Below are 22,933 nucleotides of genomic sequence, written 5' to 3'. Positions count from 1 at the left end.
GTAGGTCGTGGGTTCGATTCCCGGCCGGGTCAGACCAAAGACCTGATTAGTAACACTGGTATCCATGGCTTCCCTGCTTGGCGCTCATGCATTACTGGGAAAGCATGGAGGGGTGGTGCATGACTTAGAAAGTCGTAAAGGCTATATCTGTACTTCCTTGTCCAGCGGCATATGCACATCATGCACTCATGGTATGCATATGCGCAGATCGTGTGTATGTATATCATGAATCGGTGTATATGCCGCAAAAAACATCAAGGACAAAAATAAACTACGTCCTTTACGTCCTTGAGGTGCATTGAACGGATAAAATTGCTAATAATCCAATGATGATGATGATGATGCATCATATCTCTCACAATTTTTGAAAAGTGTCCTCTTTTTCGGATCTCAAAATACGGTAACCCTACCGAAAATATTCGGATTCATATCAATTGAATATACTATTCAATTGTAAATTGAAGTTCTGTACCTCCAGAAATCTCTTCAAACCCTACTAACAGAACGATAGGCAAAGCGACACTAACCATAGATTTCATATACATCTCGGAAATTTACCCCAGCCGACACACATCGATGAATACGTCAATCAAGCCAAAGTCGCAGTAGTTGTCTGGCGCTCTGGCTGAAAGAATCTGTGAAGAACTAGTTTGACTAGAATACGATAATTAGAATAATTGGCGTATCGATAGATTGGTCGAAAATGTCGCAACTAACCAACATATTGCGGTGGACTGCCAGCTCAATTATCAGAAGGTAAGGCTACACAATACATCGCCATCACATTGTACCGTACGGTAGCCTTTAGCCTATGTATTTTTATTTGTTGGCTTTGTATCTTCTTCAATACTTAAAAGTTGTTGTAATATGTAGGCTACGCCACTGTTATTTCAGGACCACCTGCTTTTGTTTCACGGAGGGAAATTTTTTAAAAGATCACCACTTGTACTTGTATGTATAAATGATTCGTAATACTTGAATCTGCTCTGATTAATACCCCTGAAATCCTGAATTATGTATGTATTCTGCTTTCTGCCTATCCCTTATAGCAGTAGGCTACTTTTCAACCTTTTTGAGAACCATCTACACTTCTATTTTGGCGAAATATCAAGCCATCAACTGTCTCATCAAGAACTAAGATGGCAACTCATTTTCCTCGCCTTCATGTCAACTAGCGCACCAAAGCCATTTCCGGCCAAATAAATTGAGGGGTTAACTTATCAGAAGTCCTTGACGGCTTATAAATCTCTTTTCGGAACCTTTTGGGATCATACCAATTTTTTTACACTCACGTATAGCTACCGGATGGACATAACTATACCAATACCAACTTTATTTATCTGAGAAAAGTTCATTTTGGGTAATTCCAGCTCAAATCAACGGAGGCAGTTAACCACATGTTTCAAATATCAATCTAATGCAATTCCCTGGCAACGTGGCTCGATTTTAAACTGTACAAAAGTTATTTCGTGAAAATCCAATCAACGGTTTAGGATTTACGGGGGTTTGAAAAAGTGCACTTTTTGCGCTCAGTCAACCGTGAAAAGTATGATTTTGTAGCACTTTAACTTTAGTATTTTACTGTAAATTGATCTTCCATTATGGCTTTGAATGAAAGGCATTTTTGGAAAACACATAGTCTAACACTAATTTTGGATATTTTTTTAATGATAATAAACTAGGTGTTTGGGGTTGAACAGGGGGCTAAAAGTAATGATGTGTAAAATCAGTCATGCATGACGAATTTTTCCAGGCCAGATTGCGAAAAAAGCTATACTTCAAATTTATTGAGTAAGGAATCATATGAAAGCTGAGAATGAGTACAGTACATTTCGAATCGTAGGACGAGGCCGTTCACAATTCCATTTGTGTGCCTTGGAATCAGACATGGGGTGATTACTTCATGAATGTAATCGATTGCGATTACGATTACTTCCGAATGACGCGATTACGATTACGATTACAGCAAAATCAGGAAGTAGTCGATTACGATTACGATTACATTTGAAAAGTAATCACGATTACTCACGATTACATCTATTTTGTATCTTAGAAGTTATATTGGAAAACAATATATGGATTGCGCTGAAAAGGCCAAATGAGAAAACAAACTTCATTTAAAAAAGATGCGTCATTTTTCTTGTTGCGTCATAATGTACCCATTGCCCATTTTTATAGAGAACGATTTATCGCACCCAACGATTTGCATTCTTGCCATGTCCATGACTGCCGCACCCCAAGTTTCCTAATAGGGCGGGGAGCGAGCTCGAAGGGGACTCAAAAGTATTTCGTACATAATTTATAGTAGGCTTGCATTTAAAACAAATGGTTGTTTAAAACACATTGTTTACAACATGTTTAAAACAGTGTTTTAAACAAAGGTTTAAAGAAAAACTAAATTGTGTTTTTTTAAGTTTTAAAATTATGCCATAATTGTGTAGATGCTTTCCACAATCTCCAACCGATTTAGCCGACGTACATCGATATGGCATGGTTGGAACCCCTCAAAATAGTCGGTTCAACAGTCATAGTACAGATATTTCGTTAACGGAGCTATATTTACCCTATATTTTCAATTGTCAATGTCAATCCACATTCGTGATGTCATGGCTTTTAAAAAAAACATGTTTTAAACAAGGGCCTTGTTGTAAACATGCTCGCTTTAAATCTATTTTTCTTTTAAATGCACCCTAATTTATAGCAATAGGCATTTAGGTTCCAGTCAATACCGTGCCACGACCCACCAAAAGACATATGCAATTTCGACCAATACACGACATTACGGAGTGTGCTACTAATGAAAGTCCTTGGCCGAAACTTAGGGCATGTGTCCATTGTCAATAGCCACGCTGGGTGGGGGTGACTAAGAGTCCGGTCCTTTCAATCCGAGCCCACAATTCAAATGCCACCAGGACACCACTGAGCAGGAAAGACATGACAATTTGTGTGTGCGTCTCACGAAAGTTTTTCTTTTAGTCTGCTACGTTAAGGATACAACAATATCTTTTGATTATATAACAGACCGGAAGTCACGAATTACCAACATACACTAAAGTAATCATAACAAGATAACAGGCGTTATAAATATGAATTACGTGTCCCTAGCTCTACAGGTAAATCTGGCCATCGGGGGCAGAGAGAGAGAGAGAGGATTAAAAATTATTATTAATATAATGCAATTACTAATATTATTGACGAAATTCAGTCTTCAACTTGAAAATATCACCCTATGGGGGCTAAAGACCAACGTTTGGACTGGGGGACGAATTGCTGTTTTGGTCCTGATTCTAGCTGCAACCCGCGCTAACATGATATATAAGCCCATGGCTATGGCGGCAGATCCCAATGTTGAGTAAAGAATTATGAAATAGCGATTGGGGCCTGTTTCAAGTAGAGTCATATGAGATTAAGATGAAGAGAACATAAAATGCTGCCTTCAACTTAATACAGATAATGTAGGCCTACTGCAAGCTGCCGCTACGAGAAACGGCAAAAACGGCTCGGTTATGATACATATCAGCAGCTGTTGATTTTTATTGCTTCGTTTTGGAAACCGTGATGTTTTATTTGACGAGTGCAAAATTTCAAATCTCTGACCGGTGTAAGTACGTACTACATATGCCTACTGCTCGCCAAGCAGCAACGCTCAAACTGCGTTTGCATAACCGAACATCAATACACAAGTTACTAGGTAGAGTGGTGATTAATTATCCTGCTGCGGCGTACTGGCGTGTGGAACGTGTTGATAGCCTGGTATACAGCACGGCGGGTGTTCTTACAATCACACGAATGTACGACGTACGTGAGGTACATCGAATATCTGTTTACCGTGGATACTTCTTACGCAATGACTAGCAAAGCTAATAGGCTACTTCTGACGTAATAATGAGCAATGGCATTCAAAAATCAGACGTTTGTGCTATCATGAACCTGGTATAATACATCTTCCTTGTTCATGAATGTTCAGTTTATGTCATAGTACTTGTACAAATAAAAAGTAATCGTTCTTTCACAAAGAAATCGATTAGATATGGGAAGTAGTCGATTACGATTACGATTACTTTCGAATTTTTTCGAATGTAATCGATTGCGATTACGATTACTTGAAAATGCTGTAATCGTCGTAATCGATTACGATTACTAATCGCGATTACCCCATGTCTGCTTGGAATCAACTTTTATCAAAATACACCAACCAAAACTCTGTCAACAAAAGGAGTTCGTGTACCACCTAAAAATAGTACATTGAACGCTCTCTCATTCGAAATTTCATGCTGGTGACATCATATTTTGTGATACGATTGTTGATATACAATGTTCTTTCCAATTCTCTACTAGTTGCTGACGATTACCCCTGACGAGTGTCAGCCTAAAATATTCGGGTTCATTTCAATATGAATATACTATTTAATAGTACAATAAAAGGAATACCAAAAGTGATTTCAAAGATCTAAGCAGTGTTAAAGCAAAAAAACTTTGGTCAATTATTTCCCATATGTCTAAAGGTATTTTGGGTTGTATATTTTACACAAATTATTGAAATTTGATGAATTACTTCATTGAGCATATTAAATAGCTTGTGGCAAGGCTTACTTGATATCGCTTATTTTTGCATTTCATATTTTGGGGAGTGGTGCTTATATTATTCAGATATGTTGCGTCATTTCTCTAAATGTAATCTTAAAAGCCGTAGGGTGCTGTAGCAGTATAGAGCATGGTTGAAAAATATAATTTCGATTACCACACGTATGATTTAGTTCCATATTTTTCGAATTATTTTTCGTAAGTTTCAAAGATTTGTCTTGCAATTTTGAAAGCTGTTATGTCAAATATCTGAGCCACCCGCGCAAGTGCATACATGAAATTGTTGCAAAATTGAGATTCGTGACTGATGTCGGTAGGGATATGTGATCAGAAGAGGCCATACCTCAACAGTCATTCAATCAAGCAAAACAAAAGTTTAAACAAAGTTTTATGAATTATCAATTCTAGACATTTTACAGTCAAGAAAGCCTAATTTGCATGTTTCGTATTCAAATGTAGTATCCTGTAAACCAGGGTAACTTTGGACAATTTTTTTGCAATCTCGCTTTATATCTTGGAAAAGCTCAAGTGCAGAGGGATTAAGTTTTGTGATTTTCTGGGATTATGGAGCATAGATTATTACCTATTATTAATCTTAATGGTCATGATTAATTACCATATTTTTCAAATTAACTGTGTCCAAAGTTACTACAGCTGTGGGGTGCCGTTAGGTTATTTTTTGAATTTTACTGTCAGCAATTGGGATTTCAAGGCGTTTATGCAAAGGTTGTTCTGGGCTGTCCACTATGGACTTTTGGCATTTGGTCACTAGTCAGGGCATCCAGCTCTGCCGTCGAAGATGCGGAAGAGAGGAGGTAAGTATCATCAGCGAACGGTGTGGAGTTCAATGAGGAGATTTCAAAAATGTCGTCGACATATAAGGTGAAGAGGACCGGTCCAAGTACTGAGCCTTGGGGTAACTTTGGACAATGTAGTTATTTCAATGTCTTTTCCCTCTTACGTTTATAAAAACCTCTTGAATGGGGTTTCAACAGGCTCACCTTTAAGAGTATGTGACAAGTTTTTTAAGTAGCTTCACCCCGCATACAATTTATTGACATATTGCTTATCCATTTTTTCATATTGTGGCCAACTCGATTCCTTAACCTTCTCATTCCATTTTAAAAAGTGACCAGAAAAGGCATAATGAATATAGTTGGTGATACACTTTGACACAGAGGAAGCAGGCACTTTCCAGAGCTCTTAAAAATTTCATTTACCACTTTTCAAAGTTACCCTGTTCTGATAAAATATTGGGGGGGGTAACTTTGGACATCACATTTTCATACATTGATCTAAGGGGGGAGACTGCTGAGATTTTGCCATGGGTTAAGACTACTTAGATTTGGAAAATATTTTTGAGAATATGCCGGAAATATTGTGAGGACAATATTACTTGGACTACTACCTGCTATGCAATAACATTGACGAATTCATTGAATACAACATGAATGCGCATTGCGCACTTTTCGTGACATAAATGCTGCAGATTTTGATGCGTAGTAAAGTAAGCCTTGTTTTCACTGTTACCTACTCTGGCTCGCTCCTGTTTGATGACTAAAAATAAGTCATCAACATTCAAGCGGCCGGCGCAATAATTCGCAAATTGCATGTGGCCCTTTGGCCAAAAACGTTTGCACTATATCGGGTGCATCCATATTTATATCTTTGAGTTGACTTGATAATTAGATGATTAAACGTGTGATATCACTTGCAACATTTACTTGAATGGATAAGGGCTAGCTAATTAATACACTAAATCAAGTAACCTGTCAAATATCAAGCAGTTGTATAAATTATACAACCCAAAATACTGGTAGACACATGAAATATACATGACCACAGTTTTCTTGCTATAACACTGCTTAGATCCTTGAAATCACTATTGGCATTTCTTTTACTGCATTTTACACATTCTTAGCTTTCATATGATACCTTACTCAATAAATATGAAGTATAGCTTTTTTCACAATCCGGCCTTGAAAATTTCGCTACGCATGACTGATTTCTTTGGGCCCCGACTTTATCCACTGATTTGACCCATGACCTTTTGCTATATCCAGCAAATTCTTGTCCACATTCAAAGTTCGAGTAACAACAGTCTTAAAAACGTCAGTTCACCCAAGAAAACCCATGCCCATCATGCATAAGGACTATTACAAAATAATTTGTTCAGAAAAGGCATTTTGACATGGTTCAACGAACACAAAATGCGGGATTTTTCACACTGCGATAAAATCTCAACGACTTATCCGATTCTGATAAAATAAAATTTTTTCTGATCAGGCTATGACTATCTCCCTTTGAGTACGATTTGAATAAAATCTATGACATAGGGATAACTTTTGGAAAAAATTTCGTTGACTTGGCATTGTATGACCCTTTTACATTGTTAAACATTCAGGTCCATTTCCACCACGACCTCGTTGAACGGCATTGCGTTCCAGCCACATGCTATCGACAAAAATTACAGAGAGAAACGAGAAGAACAGCAAAGAGCTAGGAAGGATGACGGTCCTTCTCCCCTCGAGGCATCGTCTGAAACAAGATTGACGACCACAGACGAAGCGATATCCGATGTGAGTGAAATCAGGTGGTCAAAATCTTCCAACCTAGTTTGTACCAACAGAAGGAGTTTGTGTATAGGCGTAATCTAAAAATAAGAGGAGGGTTGGTTCGATTTGTTTGGAATAAGGTCAGATTTGTTTGAAATGAGGTCAGTCTCATGTTTGAAATTAGGATAGTCATGTTGAAAATAAGGATAGTCATGTTTGAAATAAGGATAGTCGCAATATTCACTATAAGGTCAGTTGCAGTACCAGGCACGATTTTCCAGTGGTAACCCAGTCCGAACACATCCCAGACATGATGTCCGAACACGCCCCAGACATGATGTCCTAGTTTCAACACAGTCCTAACCAGAGTTGGATCAATTGTAATTTGTAATTGTAATTGAATGTAATTAATTACATTTTTCAATGTAATTGTAATGTAATTGTAATTGAAGCATTTTTATTTTGTGTAATTGTAATTGTAATAGTAATTTGACTAAAATTTTGCTCAATTACAATTTCAATTACATTAAATTGCTACTGAGACCTGACAAGCACAACATAAAATAATTGACTTATAATGCATTCTCTTTAAATGTCGACAAGGAATTTGATGAATCCATTCGCGGAAGCCCTTGACTGCGCCCTTGCAGGCGAAGTTTTTTATTTTTACCGCTATGCTGGCCTCGGCTGCCATTGTATACAATTATTAGATCACTAACCAACGGATGGATTCGCAACACGTGACTCACGATTGAATACGCCGAGAAGCGAACTGCTGAGCCGGCTAAAAGCAGCAGAATTGATAGTCCAATTGCTGGCGATCCAAGCGTCGAAATTTGATATGTATGGTCCTAATCGCACTGATTCCGCAATAAAAGTATATTTCCAGGCAATGGTACCATCCCAAAATAGTCGTGAAAGTCTGGGAATCGGCATTGTTCTGAACAATCGCTGGGCGTAATTGGTCATTGTTGTGGTCATGCTGCTGCGGCGCTCTCACTTTTCAGAACAGTTGGCCTTAAACGGCTATTTTGGAGCAGTTACATTGCCCTGATGAGATTTTAATTTGTATTTTCGGAATTAGTGCATCAATAGCTTACGATAAAGACCAGATGCATCAAATTTGGACGCTTGGATCGCCAGCTCTAGGACTACAAAGTTTGTTGCTTTTAGCCGGCTCTGCAGTACGTTTGTCGGTGCATTCATCCGTGACTCACATCTTGCGCATCTATCCGTGGGTTGGCAATCTACAATACGATTTCAGATCACGATGCTGCATCGTTACTTCGTCTGGCTAACTAACCAGACCACTGGATATTATATAACGTCTTAGCTGACAAAGCACGGTTTTGTTTTTACTCCTCATCCTAATTCCTACGTCCCTCGATAAAAATAATAATATTTCTTTAATTATATACTATATACGCAAATCCAACACGTGCATATATTATAATACTTTTTTCAACGACATACTGCACACTGGAATAGTTCGAAAACGTTTTTTATTATTAATTAACGGGTATTTGCGCATCATGAATGAAACATGAATACTTGAATTGTTGTTAATTACGACGCTACGGCTGTCAAGGAGCACGGTTGAATTTATGATTACTCAATTACATGTTCAACAGCAGCAATTGTAATTGTAATTGTAATGTAATTGAAGCATGCAAGAAGTAATTGTAATTGTAATTGTAATTTGATATTTTTAGCATGGAGTAATTGTAATTGTAATGTAATTGAAACATGCATGAAAGTAATTGTAATTGTAATTGTAATTGAACTGAAATAATGTAATTGATCCAACTCTGGTCCTAACACACCCCAGACATGATGTCTGAATGGCAGCACATGCCGAACACACCCCAGACATGATGTCGGAACACGCCCCAGACACGATGTCCGATTGGCAACACAGTCCCAACACCCCCCAGGCACGATGTTAATAAGGTTAGTCATGTTTGAAATAAGGTTAGTCTCATATTTGAAATAAGGATAGTCATGTTTGAAATAAGGTCAGTCTCATGTTTGAAATAAGGATAGTCACGTTTGAAATAAGGATAGTCATGTTTAAAATATGGTCAGTCTCATGCTTGAAATAAGGTCAGTCGCTATATCCACTATAAGGTCAGTTGCAGTACCAACATATCCAAGGCACGATTAGCCAGTGGTAGCCCAGTCCGAACACATCCCAGACATGATGTCCGAGTGGCATCGCAGCCCGAACACACCCCCAGCACAAGGTCCAATCGCGTCCCAGAGATTATGTCCGAGTGATCTGTTCGCCAAGACCATAGACATCACGAACACACTCCTACCAGTCAGTGGCGTAGCAGTCACTTGGCGGTTATGGCTCTGCGCCAGGGCTATTGCCATTCAAACATGGTGTCTGGGGCGTGTTCGGTCTGTGTTGCCATTCGGACATGGTGTCTTGGGCGTGTTCGGCCTGTATTGATACTCGGACCTCGTGTCTTGGGCGTGTTCGGACATCATGTCTGGGGTGTGTTCGGACATCATGTCTAGGGTGAGATCTGCCATTCAAACATGGTGTCTGGGTTGTGTTCGGACTGAGTTGACACTCGGACATCGTGTCCGGGGCGTGTTCGGTCTGTGTTGCCATTCAAACATGGTGTCTTGGGCGTGTTAGGCCTGTGTTGACACTAGGACATCGTGTCTGGGGCGTGTTCGGACATCATGTCTGGGGTGAGATCGGCCATTCAAACATGGTGTCTGGGTTGTGTTCGGACTGAGTTGACACTCGGACATCGTGTCTGGCGCGTGTTCGGACATCATGTCTGGCGCGTGTTCGGACATGGTGTCTGAAGTGTGTTCGGCATGTGTTGATACTCGGACATCGTGTCTGGCGCGTGTTCGGACATCATGTCTGGGGTGTGTTCGGCCTGTGCTGCCAATCGGACATTGTGTCTGGGGCGTGTTCGTAAATCATGTCTGAGGTGTGTTCGGCATGTGCTGCCCTTAGGACATGGTGTCTGAGATGTGTTTGGCCTGTGTTGTCCTTCAGACATGGTGTCTGGGGCGTGTTCGAACATCATGTCTGAGGTGTGTTCGGCATGTGCTGCCATTAGGACATGGTGTCTGAGATGTGTTTGGCCTGTGTTGTCATTCAGACATGGTATCTGGGGGCGTGTTCGGACTGGGTTACCACTGGGAAATCGTGCCTGGTACTGCAACTGACCTTATAGTGAATGTAGCGACTATCCTTATTTCAAACATGGCTATCCTTATTTCTAACATGACTATCCTCATTTCAAACATGAGACTGACCTCATTTCAAACAAATCTGACCTTATTTCAAACAAATCGAACCAACGCTGGTGAAAAATAATACATAGAGCGCGAAGCATCTGTTATCCTCGATTACACGTATTTTCATGCCTGTGGCGTATTTGGTGATACGATCGTTGATATACAAAGTTCTTTTCAATTGTCTACTGGTAGTTGACGAGTGTAAGCCGAAAATATTCGGATATATTTCAATATGCATATGAATTCAAGTGTTCAGCATTGCTATTGAATATCTCTACTCAATTATAAGTATAAGCAGCAAATTCATAAACATTTCAAAATTCATTCAAGTAGAAGTGAAAAATGATGCTAGAAAAAGTACTCAAGGAAGTAGTTCAAAAAATAGATTTGGTCATCGGGTTGCATACTTTGATCAGTTAATCAGAGGAGACCACTCTCGAAATTGCAGGCCGCGTCTTTGCGACTAACGCAAAGTGACCAAGCAATGTTCAATTTTTGAAAATACATTTAGTTGTCGCTTTCGCCGAGTTGTCATGAGAATCTCACTCGTAAACGTGCCACAATAATATCCCAAAACTACTTTCTACTTTACATTAAGTACAAGCAGGATTGCCTGAAAAACTGTAGAAGTGGAATTAGCCTAAAAGCATAACCACTCGAGCACTCAAAAAAAAGTAGAATTACTTTGTCACTCACCACCTCGAGTCCGACTTGTTTTGGGTTAGTCAAGAAGCTGCATCTCACAATTGCAAAAGTAGACCGGCTACACTCGACCAAATATACTTTTGTAACTACTATTCAGACCTTTGATTTTCCAATTGATGTAATTTTGAGATATCTTGGAAATTCTACTTCCACTTGTAATGGAGTAGAAGTTTACGGTGTTGCTTCTACTTCTATTTGAGTACTTTACGCCTGAATACAATTGAATAGCACATTAATAAATACACGAGTGCTTGATGTGCATATGCCGCTGGAGACGGAAGGCTTTCTTAGTCTTGCACCACCCCTCCATGCTATCCCGGAAATGCTGAGCGCCAAGCTGAGTAGCCACGGATATCAGTTTTACTAATCAGGTGTTTGGTATGACCCTGCCGGGAATTGAGCCCACCACCTACCGATCAAGAAGTCGGATGCTTCATCATCACACTATGTTGTCGGTTAAATACCATGATGTAGAAAATTCAATGATATGAATATCGATAACATTACCAATTTTCACACTTACAGAGTGTGTCGGCTTTGACCGGAGTCCCGGAGGAACACATCGTAAATCGCCGGGTGCGAATCTACAAACCTGCCAAGAACGCCATGCAGTCCGGTATCCAAAACACGGTGCTGTGGAAGATAGAATTTGACAACCGCGAACGTTGGGAGAACCCGACAATGGGGTGGTGTTCCAAGTAAAAATCTTTTTCATCTGTTTCGGAACAAGTAGCTTAGCTCTTTCCAAGGAGGTGAAACTGTAACAAGTGCAATTGAGATGGCTTTATAACAAGTGCAATTGAGATGGCTTTATGATCTAGCAAACGGCCGTCCAGCAAAATTCAATGCTGTTTCGTGATGTAAAAAATCTTATTACTGCTTGTTTCCAAGCCTAGCTTTTGTTTGTCTCTGAACTTCTGACCAGCTGCAATTTAAAACAGCAAAATCAGTGCTTAAAATTGCTCATTTGTATTCACCTCGTGCCTGTTCTATGGAAGATTTCGAATTTTTCACCTGGTCCCTTCTACGCAATATGCACTCGAAGTATTCCAACTAGTACAACTGCTTTTCTTGTGAAGAAATTTGACATCCTAAGTGACTCAAAATAATGGTTATTTTCTAGCACACCAAAGCAGTTGTCAAATTTGAAATAAAAGTCTTAAAACAATATTCAGAAGGCTCACATCAAGTTTTCTAATCAGACTTCGTTCGCAAAAGTCACGGTAGTCACTAGTCATATTGTAGTCACTGAATTACTACGACACCCTGAGCGTTGGAGACAATTCAAACAACAGAATAACCTGTAGCATGAGAAGTATCAACAGTCTGCAAAACGTGTCACGATTTCGTGCAACCTGGTTAAGGATAAACTCCGCTCATCTACACTGCATTCCCATCATTATCTTTTGAATTTCAGTGCCGACCCACTTTCTAACATCAACATGGCGTTGTCGTTCAATTCCAAGGACGAAGCCATAGATTTTGTTGAAAGGCAGGGTAAGTAGACATTTAACAGCTTCTATCACAAACGCTTAACCTCGGATTCTGGTAGGATGGTCGTATGACGTGGAAGAGCCTATCACTAAGAGAATGAAGCCAAAGTCATACGCGGCGAACTTTTCATGGGACAAGCGAACGAGACGAGCGATGAAATGATTGTAATATATGTGTATTATTGTTTTTGCGTGATATAAAAACTAGCACAGTGAATTGGAATGTGCACCAATGTAAAATGAGAAATAGCAAAGGGCCTACTCAGCATATGAAGCAGTTGAATTAATGAAGATAGCAGAACAAATCTTGTCAGATTGATGTCATCGGTTGGGTTGCCTCATCTTGCGTGTGCGGGCTGTACAGTTTGTCGAGTTTGCTTGCGAACTCCTCCATGACGACATGCAGGCTATCTCTGTCTGACTTCGAAGATGATCTTAAACGAAGGTCTTGATGTTCACGGGTAACGTCGGCTAGGCTCAACTCCTCAAATGCCTGCAAAATATTAAAGGGTAACATTAGACAGAAGCGTGGACTAGGGGTAGTGTTCGTTGTGCAAAATTTTACTAAGGAACTTCGATACCAGGATTTCTTAACCCATTCATTGCTTGAGCCCTCCATGTTTCAGTGCCCCCTGTGCCTGTCTACAATAAGCCACTGCTATCTGCAGGCTGCACTACGACATTCTAACGAAGTACTACATTTTCGAATTACTCAGATTAGTTTGGACTACTAGTAGGTTGTCGGGCAAATTTTTTATCACATTTTGGATCTTGAAAACTAGAAAATATTTTTGTGATGAGTCACAAGGTTCCGAGTTACAAATCAATCCAACTCTTGAAGTTTTTCATCGAGTCGTTTTCAGTTCACCAACAAGTCACTGTGTTTTGACCCGAGTTCAAGTTCACTGTTCAGTTTTCAGTTCAATACGGTTCAACCCACTTTTTTCAACTCTGCTCGAGTGATATAGAATGGTTCGCATTCATAATATAGTATTCTTTCTCAGCCTTCAACAGTGTCTGGCCCTATTTTACAAGTATCAGGACTGATAGAGGAAATACCAATAATGTGGTAACTTTACTATTCTTTGAAGCTACAATAAACTGACTGTCTTGGCCATCCTACTCCTGAGTCATTTGACTTGGTTCGAGTCACGCACAATGACTCGAGACAAGTCGAGTCAATACAAAAATTGACTCGAGTCAAGACACTTTCCGCATTGAAAAAATGAAGTCGAGACACCAAAAAATCGTGACTCGAGTCGAGTCATTACAACGCTGATGAAAACCATCAACCAAATCTACTTTTTGACAAGCTGCGTCACAAGAATTTTTCACACCTCACATTTCCTACTTCCATTAAATAATTTTTAACATGTATTGCAAATTCCTTTTTGTACTTGACTATTGACGAGTTCTTAGTCACACAATGCTGATACCTGCTAATGCTTCATTGCAAAACCAGGATGACATAACTCCAAGTTATAACACATACCCGGTCTTCAGTCACCGTGCCGTCTACATCCTGCTTGTTGCACAGTATCAACCAAGGTACCGACGATAAGTGAGGATCTCGGAGGGCTTTGTGCAATTCTTCTCTCGTTTCCTTCATTTCCTCCTCCGTACATGAACAGTCGACGACAAAAATAGCGCCGTGCACATCAGAATAGTAACGGCTCCAATACTGTCGCACAGGTGCAGCCCCTTGAAATGTGTAGTGAGAATCAGAGTGCGTGCCTCAAATGGTCTGTGGACATATGAGCATTGAGCATGTGGGTTATAGGCTAACTAGGATTGAGTTGTGGGTGATTTCAGCGCGAGGGTTAGTTTCGAGGTTATGAACTCGGGTCTAGTATGCTTTATCCCCATTGCGAAGCGTTCTCTACGACCATCACAAATCAGTGTTCCCTGTGAACAAGTCAGAATTTTTGGTGTTTCCACGTTATCATCATGTTTTTGGAAACAAAGTTCATGATCTCATGAAACGCCGTAAATTTGACATGTAACAAGGTAGGCTACACCAGACCCATTTTAGGCTATGATGCCAGCATGTTAGGTGTAGCATGCTCAACTGTCGCTTTCCATTATAAAATGTCAGGGAAAGTGCTTCAAATATATATCACAATATGGATGACATAGTGATAGCCGGTTGCAGTAATCGATGGCAATCATGAACAATTTGAAATTACTTGCATCATTCATTCATTCATCATCATCATTGGTTTATTAGCAATTTTATCAGTTCAATACAGCGACAAGAAATAGGGCGGCATGTCATGGGAAGCGAGATCGATAAGTCAGTCGTGGTCCGGTAATCTTGAGGATGGACTGTATTTATTTAGTAGTAATTGCTTGTATTTCGACTTGAATGTGGACATGCTCGTCGACTGTCGGATGGCCGGCGGGATACTGTTCCACACACACATCAGGTCCGGCATATATGATAGAGCGATGATCTTTTCGGTCGATCATATGATATTTGGACGACGTGGACGTGCGTGTGTTGTACTTGTGCGCTTTCGATTCCGAGGTAAAGAAGTCATTGAAATATTCGGGGCAACGACCGCAGTGGAACTGATGCATAAACTTGGCGATTTCTAGTTTCTGCATATTCTCTATGTTTAGGACGCCGAATCTCTTCAGCAGCGACTTGTTGGATGGGCAGCCAGGCCCCTTTGGGGCCCTAGCTATGATTCGGAGTACTTTATGCTGTAGTTTTTGTAGTGGCTTGAGTGCAGTTTTACTGGCAGCCCCCCAACAGAGGATGCCATAATGTAACTTCGATTTGATTAAGGATTTAACGAATATCAGAAGAACCCATGTTGGCATCAAGGGCCTAAGGCTGTAGAACAGGCCACACTTCGGTGATAATTTAGTTTCTAATGACTGAATATGACTCTTCCAGGACATGTTCGAGTCCAGTAAAACCCCCGAGATATTTGGCATTATCTGTGTTGGAAACGGGCTGACTAGCGATAATAACGGTTAGGTTATTTTTTGAATTTACCGTCAGCAATTGGGATTTCGAGGCGTTTATGCAAAGGTTGTTCTGGGCTGTCCACTCATGGACTTTGGGCATTTGGTCACTAGTCAGGGCATCCAGCTCTGCCGTCGAAGATGCGGAAGAGAGGAGGTGAGTATCATCAGCGAACAGTGTGGAGTTCAATGAGGAGATTTCAAAAATGTCGTCGACATATAAGGTGAAGAGGACCGGTCCAAGTACTGAGCCTTGGGGTACACCACAGGTCACCAGGTGAGGAGAGGACAAGGTGTTTGAGATCGCAACCATTTGTTGGCGTCCAGTGAGGTAACTTTTCAAGTTGTGGGCCCCGAAGTCCGTAACGTGCCAATTTCGAGATCAGAATTTTATGATCTATGCAGTCAAACGCTTTTTTTAGATCGAGAAAAATGCGGCACTTCTTCGTTATTCCCCACACATCCAGAAGTGATCACCATGAAAACAATAAATGTTTCCCATGAACATGTGAAAATTTATAAACGTCAAAATGAATTGTTTTTCGCGCTGGGATTGGGGCTGAGGGAATATTAGGGTCGGGTGGGAGATATTAGGGTTGGAGAAGGGGGTATTAGGGTGGGTTAGGGTCAAGATTGGGGTTAGGATATCCTAAGATTAGGGTTGGGGATGTTACGCTCGGGAGATATATCAGGGTTAGGAAGGGGTTATTAGGGTGGGTTAGGGTTAGGATATCCTAAGATTAGGGTTGGGGATATTACACTCGGGAACAACCCAAGGAAGGGGTTGTTAGGATATCCTAAGATTAGGGTTGGAAGATATTAGGGGGGTTAGGATATCCTAAGATTAGGTTGGGTTAGGGTCAAGGTTGGGGTTAGGATATCCTAAGTTTAGGGTTGGGCCTATCGTAAGATTGGGGAAGGCAATATTAGGGCCAGGGAGAAGTGAATTATGGTCAAGGTATGGGTAGGGAGTATTGTATTCCTCACCCCCATCCCTAATCTTAGAATATCCTAACCCAGCCTAATCTTAGGATACCCTAACCCACCCTAATATCTCCCAACCCTAATCTTAGGATATCCTGACCTCAACCTTGACCCTAAACCACCCTAATATCCCCCAACCCTAATCTTAGGATATCCTAACCCCAACCTTGACCCTAACCCAACCTAATCTTAGAATATCCTAACCTAACCCTAACCCCCCTAAAATATCCCAACCCTAATCTTAGGATATCGTAATATCCCCCTCCCCAATCCCTAATATCTGTCTACCCCAGCCCAACGCAAAGAAAATATTTTGACGTTTATAAATTTTCACATGTTCATGGGGAAACATTTATTGGTGTCATTGTGATCATTTTTTCGATGTGTGGGTAATAACGAAGAAGTGCCAAAAATGCTACATCCCATATTTCGCATCTCTTCTCTCTCTCATCATATGTGAAGGCAAATTACAAACAGTAGACATACCCCCGAGTTCCTTTACTTTCAATGTAGCATTTGGTAGCAAGATGTCTTGTACACTGAAACCTGCAATGCGTGGATGAACAGAATTACCGTTCACAAAATGATGAACAGTTGACCTGCTGATTATCTTACCAATCGTTGGCACAACTGCATCCGGATTCTCGAATTTCAATATGGTCAGTAATGTTGTTTTGCCAGCATTCGAAATGCCGAGGCAAATAATGTTGTAGGTGGGATTTGGAGGAGCTTCTTTTATGCAGCAGCAAGCTTGGTACGCCTATTTAGTACAAGTAATGAATAAGGAAAAAGCGCTAAGAAACGAAACAGCTATACCAGTGTTATTTATAGAGACTGAGAGACACGATTTCATCGAAATGAAGTACCGTAATTGGCATTGCAAATGAATTGCATACAATTGCTCACCTGGAAACATCCTATTCGACACAGGCCGCAGCAAATTCCTGGCAAGTCAGACATGATATTATAATGCAGAAAGTAGATCACATCAGGCGTCCGAAAATCAACAAACCAGAAATTCACAACTTGTTCACTTCAAACTCCAATAACTACTTACTCAATCCCTCTTGTACCATCTAGCGACTGTCTGTATTTAAGCTTTCGGTAGACAAACGGTGGTACGTCAGTGAGAGAGAGAGAGAGAGATAGAGAGAGACTTTTTATTGTCAGATTATATTTCCATCTGATCAAAACAAAGGCAATATACAATGTACACTGTACAACTTTATTTTCATCCAACCTAAATACTAGCCAACAGCAATAATAACAATAATAGAAAACCGAAAACACTGATGATATGAATGGTCACGGTCAGGTTCCATACTTTTACCGAGAATGCTATTACCGAGATGGACATTACCGAGAATGCTATTACCAGAGGTGGTCAAAGTAGTCAAGAAAGCTACTCAAGTAGAAGTAGAAGTACCGACGAAAAAAATCTACTCAAGTACGAGTAGAAGTACTTCTTCCATAAGCAACCTAAAACTACTTGAAGTAGAATTGACGGATTTTAAATGTACTCAAGTAAGTAAGTAGTTGTGAAAACTATCCTAATTCGTTCACATGGATTGTCAAAAGCTGCAAATTCAACTATGCGAAAGGCGCCGAGCTCGATTCATATTGATGCATACCAGAAGGCATCCAGTTTTCGACAGCATAAGCCTTCGTCCGCATCATGGGATGAAAATGATAGTATTGAAATGGAAATGCGATACTAATCCTCTGTTTCCTCGAACAGTACGTTTTAGAAAATATCATGGTATGGCGCCGTCCCCCATATTATAAGGCCCGTAGTTTGGTCGAAGAGCAATACGGAGAAGTTGTATAGGATACGGTGTAAACACTTTGCGCGATTAGTAAACGGTAATAAAAAATATGGTGGACCGTAAAATGCTATATTGTGTAGTTTTATTTCCGGAAATTACAGGCATTACTACACTTGATTTTATACTTCAACATGTATGTTATCCCGACAAAAGAACTGATATTAATTAGAGCTCAAAGTATATTGATACTGGGAATTGAAAGTGCAATATAATTATACCCCTTCTAAAAGCGGAACATGTATTTCATGTCTTTAGCCAAGAAAGTTTCAAAGGTGATGTGCTAAAACAACAATCGCAGCGACGCAGCACAATGACCATAACAATGGCCCTTGTGTGGTTGCGATTGTTCAGAACAATGCCGATTTTCAAACTTTGAGGTGTATTTCAATGGGGTTCCATTGCCCTGATTAGATTTTAATGTATATTTTCGGAATCAGTGCGACAGTAGCTTTCAAATAAGATCAACTGTGTTGAATTTATGCACGCGAGTCGTCAGCTATGGGATTAGCAATTATGTTGGGTTCAGATTGCTGAGCAGTAATTTCCTCCGGGCAAGCAAGCGTGACGACGGTTGTTGCGTATCTATCCGTAGGTTAGTTATCTATAATTTTATCATAGTAGAGATTGGCATTGGGACGCAACAATGCTGTCTAACTCTTTTTCTCTTGAGCTACTCTCTCGTTTCGCCAGACAGCATTGTGTGTCTCAATGCCAATCTCCATAACGATGAAAAATTCGAGGCTGATTGTGGGAGTTCCAGGGCCACGAGCGGAATAAAATTTATATTTTCGTAATCAGTGCAGAGTCAGCTTCCGACTGATGCCCGTTTTACCAAATTTAATGCTCGGCAAGCCGGTCAAAAATAACTACAGGCTACAGGTCTCATATATTCTACTCCTGTTTTTCACCCTCAACTCTTCTTGTCCTGAAACTATGGATTCAGAAGATCGGATCCGCTCTAACCAATATCATCGTTTCGAAATATAGCCTATATATTGCATAAGTAAGATTGCAATGTATCGTCCATATTGAAACTTACTTACTGCTTGGATAATCGATGCCATAATTCTATTAGCGGCGGAGCCTCTGTATTAACGTAGATCAAAAACAACGCACTGAATGCAGTTAATTGAACGAGGTATAAGCTCTTTCGTAGTGGTTGTTATGTTCTTGATCTTGTTTGAACAAAACTCATACGACTCATAAAAATATAACCCAACCATGTTATGTTATGTTATGTTACGACGAGGTTGCAACACGAAATCAGTATATTATCAGCAGAATAACTTCAAGGCAGCGACACGATCCAGAGTACAGATAAACAAAAAACCCGTAGACAACAGAACACAGCTAGGGTATAAATACGAAGCACGACACACGAGGTAATTATGATTTGCGGTAATTACTAATCCTATACAAATAAGAAACAAACGATACCAACGTAAAATGCACGAACATAACAGTGGTAGGCTACCGCTCGTGTCCAATGTCCATAATGTTACGTTGTAGGCGACCCCAGCAGCGGGCAACTGCTAACTGCTATCCGTGTTATTTGGCGGTGATTAATTTGGGTTGCCAGTCGTTTTGCATACTGTAACCCAGAGGTCTCAAACACGCGGCCCTCGAGGCCATTTTGTGCGGCCCGCGTCGGCATTCTGAATTTTCAAGTATTGGACATTATTTAACCGCCACATATATTTTTTTAGATTTGAGAGCTTGAAATTCACTCCGAAACTGCTCAAAAACCTTAAACTACTCGCCATTATTATTATTATAGAACACAACGGTGGTGCTTTTAGCCAGGTTAAGGCTTTGTGCTCCACGACATTACAATTTCACGGACAGTACAATGTATTGCATTTTTTCGGGTCTTTGACGTTCTTCCACTCTCTCACGCAGTCTCTGGCTCGCTCGCTTTATCATCGTTTCTTTGCTGTACTTTTCATTCTTCTTGCACTCTCTCAGGCACGCTTCATCAGTTGATCATCGTTTCGTTTGCTACCGAAGTATAGCTCGGCTCACTGTATAGCTGGGCTTTTCAAGTCACTGCTTAGCAGTGAGGTCGGCGATGAGGAGCACATAGAACCTCCGGCACATAGTAACCACTACCATTGGTGTCGTGACGCTGGCGCTTAACCAACTGCGCCACTCGCTTCCCACCTACTCGTCAAACTTCAATATTGCAGCACTTTCAAAGGCTACCGTGGTATGGCAGACAAGCTATTATGTCACATTACCTGTTCATGATGATAAAACATAACCCGTTGATGATTTGTGACTGACAATTGTGATCTCAACTTATCCGCGATCTTCCGTAGAATCACTTGTACTCGGACTGACCTTGGGGTATATGAATGAAAATGACTTGAGTTGAGTCGGTTACAACGTTAAAATTATAGAGAAAGACTTGTGACTTGGAACGCCGTGGGTTGGTAAAGCCATGGACGCAACGAACTATCAAACTGTCATGATGAATACTAATATATAAGAAGGTCACAGCCAGCGTTGCGTAGCGTAGCGAATTTCGTTATCTATAAGCAAGTCGGTATGACAACCATTGGCATTATGTTGCCTCCCTGATATATAGTTAGTTACATCTTGGCAGTGTTGGGATCAAGTCACTACCTTCGAGTCACGAGTCAATTCGAGTCATTGCACATTTTGACTCGAGTCAAGTCAAGTCAGTCGATTTTCGGGGGTGACTCGAGTCAAGTCGAGTCAAGTCAAGTCAAGTCACGAGTCAAGTCACAATTCAAGTCAAATTGCCTTTTCGAGGTATGAGGCGTGATTACGTCATTGTATTTTGCTAGCTGTCTGAAATACAGATTGAGTGGTCATTGATTTTGAACTGATGAACGAATATAGAGTTGAATATACACGCAAGTAAGGTGCTGTATCGCTCACATATATTTAGAACTAATAAACTACGTAAGTAATTGCACAGCCTCAGTTTATGGTTACCAGCCAAAATAGAGAATAGAGAAACGAATTGACAAGATGCAATACATTACCCTTTTGCAAATTAATATGATACAATTCGAGCCTGCGCCAATGGTTGAGGACTATATAAACTATTTGCGAATTCAATTTCAATTAAACAAGAGGTTTGGTTAAGTTAAGAACACAGAACAGATATAGACATTTTGCCATTAAATTACTTAATATACTATAGTTTACGACAACGTATGCTGTCAGCTTCGATCACTTCGTTTACGATCAATATATTTGTGAGAGAACAATGGAGGCTCAGTAAATCGCACGATCATTGAATGATTGGTCGCTCTCACGGGTTACACCAGCGTTGCGCGAACAATCCGAACATCTGTAAGATACAGTGATTTTTATCGACACCGATTACTTGATGACTTGAAATTGACTCGTGAATTTTGCTCCGAGTCACGAGTCAATCTACATTTCTGATACGCCGAGTCAAGTCAAGTCAAGTCATTTAAGCAAAGTGACTCGAGTCAAGTCAAGTCATACGAAAAAGTGACTCGAGTCATCCCAACACTGCATCTTGGATCTCTATCCATGTTATTATCGCCAATTAAATGTGGGGATTAACAAAGTAGTATGTTCGACAGCTGTAACACCAATGAATTGTTAGGCGATAGGGCAATTCTTTACTATGACACAATAATTTTATGTTGTTATTTATCTGCTATCCGCTAGCTTCAAAATTGTAACGCGACAGGCGTGAATATTACGACAGTACTGTAGACCAGCGGTTCCCAACCTTTTTCGGTGGCAGGGCCAAATTTAGAATTTCGGAGTACGGTCGGGGCCGCACGAATACCAGGGCAATGAAAGTAACCCAAAATAGTCACCAAAATATGAAAATTGGCATTGTTCCGATCATTCGCTTGACGCCATTGGCGATTGTGTTGCCGCGCTCCCGCTGTTCAGAACAATCAACCTTTGCTGGCTATTTCGGAGTAGTTTTATTGCCCTGGCGAGATTTCAATTCGTATTTTTGGAATCAGTGCGACAATTGCTTTCGATAAACACCGACATATCAAATTATTCGGACGCTTGGGTCGCGAGCTATAGGACTACCAATTATGCTGCTTTTTGCCGGCTAAGCAGTGCGCATCTCGGCGTATTCAATCGTGAGTCACTTGTTGCACATCTATCCATAAATTAGTTATCAATACCCAGGGCCATAACAGCACTTCGTCAGGCTCCCCAAAACGTTGCTCTGGGCCCACCATGGGGTGATAAACCGAACTTCGAAGCCCCCCAAACCCCCTTAGGCTAGGTGGCTGTTTACCGCTATTTATCATCTAAATCGGGTGTCCGTTTTAGGCAGCTTCTCTCGACTAATCGCGCGAAGCGCGAGAAATATCTATAATTAATGATTAAATCGGTCAATATAATCGGGAATTGCATATATATTAGTATCAATTTTTATCCTCTCTCTGCTCGCGTAATCAGATTGACCGGTTGAGCCGAGTGAGTTGTGTTTGAAAAGGTAAGACCGCTCAATAATAATTAAACATCTTCGGGCGTATACCCGTTGGCAGGAACGAAACAGCACTTCGTCAGG

At 40.6% G+C, this 22,933-nt stretch overlaps 2 protein-coding genes across 3 annotated transcripts in view; one reads left to right on the top strand and one right to left on the bottom strand.

The window, feature by feature from the left end:
- Positions 1-12,821, top strand: part of LOC145445838 (NADH dehydrogenase [ubiquinone] iron-sulfur protein 4, mitochondrial-like) — a 38,989-nt gene extending 26,168 nt beyond the window's left edge. Inside the window, exons 2-6 of one of the 2 annotated variants that reach the window (XM_080323985.1) lie at positions 633-756; positions 6,989-7,163; positions 11,637-11,809; positions 12,529-12,608; positions 12,664-12,821. In XM_080323985.1, the coding sequence (XP_080180111.1) occupies positions 704-756; positions 6,989-7,163; positions 11,637-11,809; positions 12,529-12,608; positions 12,664-12,767 (585 nt within the window). In that variant the 5' untranslated portion in view covers positions 633-703 and the 3' untranslated portion in view covers positions 12,768-12,821. Of the gene's footprint in view, positions 1-588; positions 757-6,988; positions 7,164-11,636; positions 11,810-12,528; positions 12,609-12,663 lie in introns of those variants that run through there. The other variant, XM_080323983.1, reaches the window with a different exon arrangement.
- LOC145445837 (ADP-ribosylation factor-like protein 15) lies at positions 12,760-17,660 on the bottom strand. Its single transcript, XM_080323982.1, has 5 exons — positions 17,468-17,660; positions 17,177-17,321; positions 17,048-17,107; positions 14,097-14,305; positions 12,760-13,097 (listed from the first exon to the last, which is right to left on the bottom strand). The coding sequence occupies exons 1-5, from the start codon at positions 17,519-17,521 to the stop codon at positions 12,915-12,917; spliced, it is 651 nt and encodes a 216-aa protein (XP_080180108.1). The 5' UTR covers positions 17,522-17,660; the 3' UTR covers positions 12,760-12,914.
- Between the last annotated feature and the right edge of the window lie 5,273 nt (positions 17,661-22,933).

Source organism: Botryllus schlosseri, chromosome 9, assembly GCF_051294905.1.
Source record: "Botryllus schlosseri isolate E-star chromosome 9, Bs_hap1, whole genome shotgun sequence".
NCBI classification, from domain to species: domain Eukaryota; kingdom Metazoa; phylum Chordata; class Ascidiacea; order Stolidobranchia; family Styelidae; genus Botryllus; species Botryllus schlosseri.
This window is presented reverse-complemented; position numbering and strand designations above follow the sequence as displayed.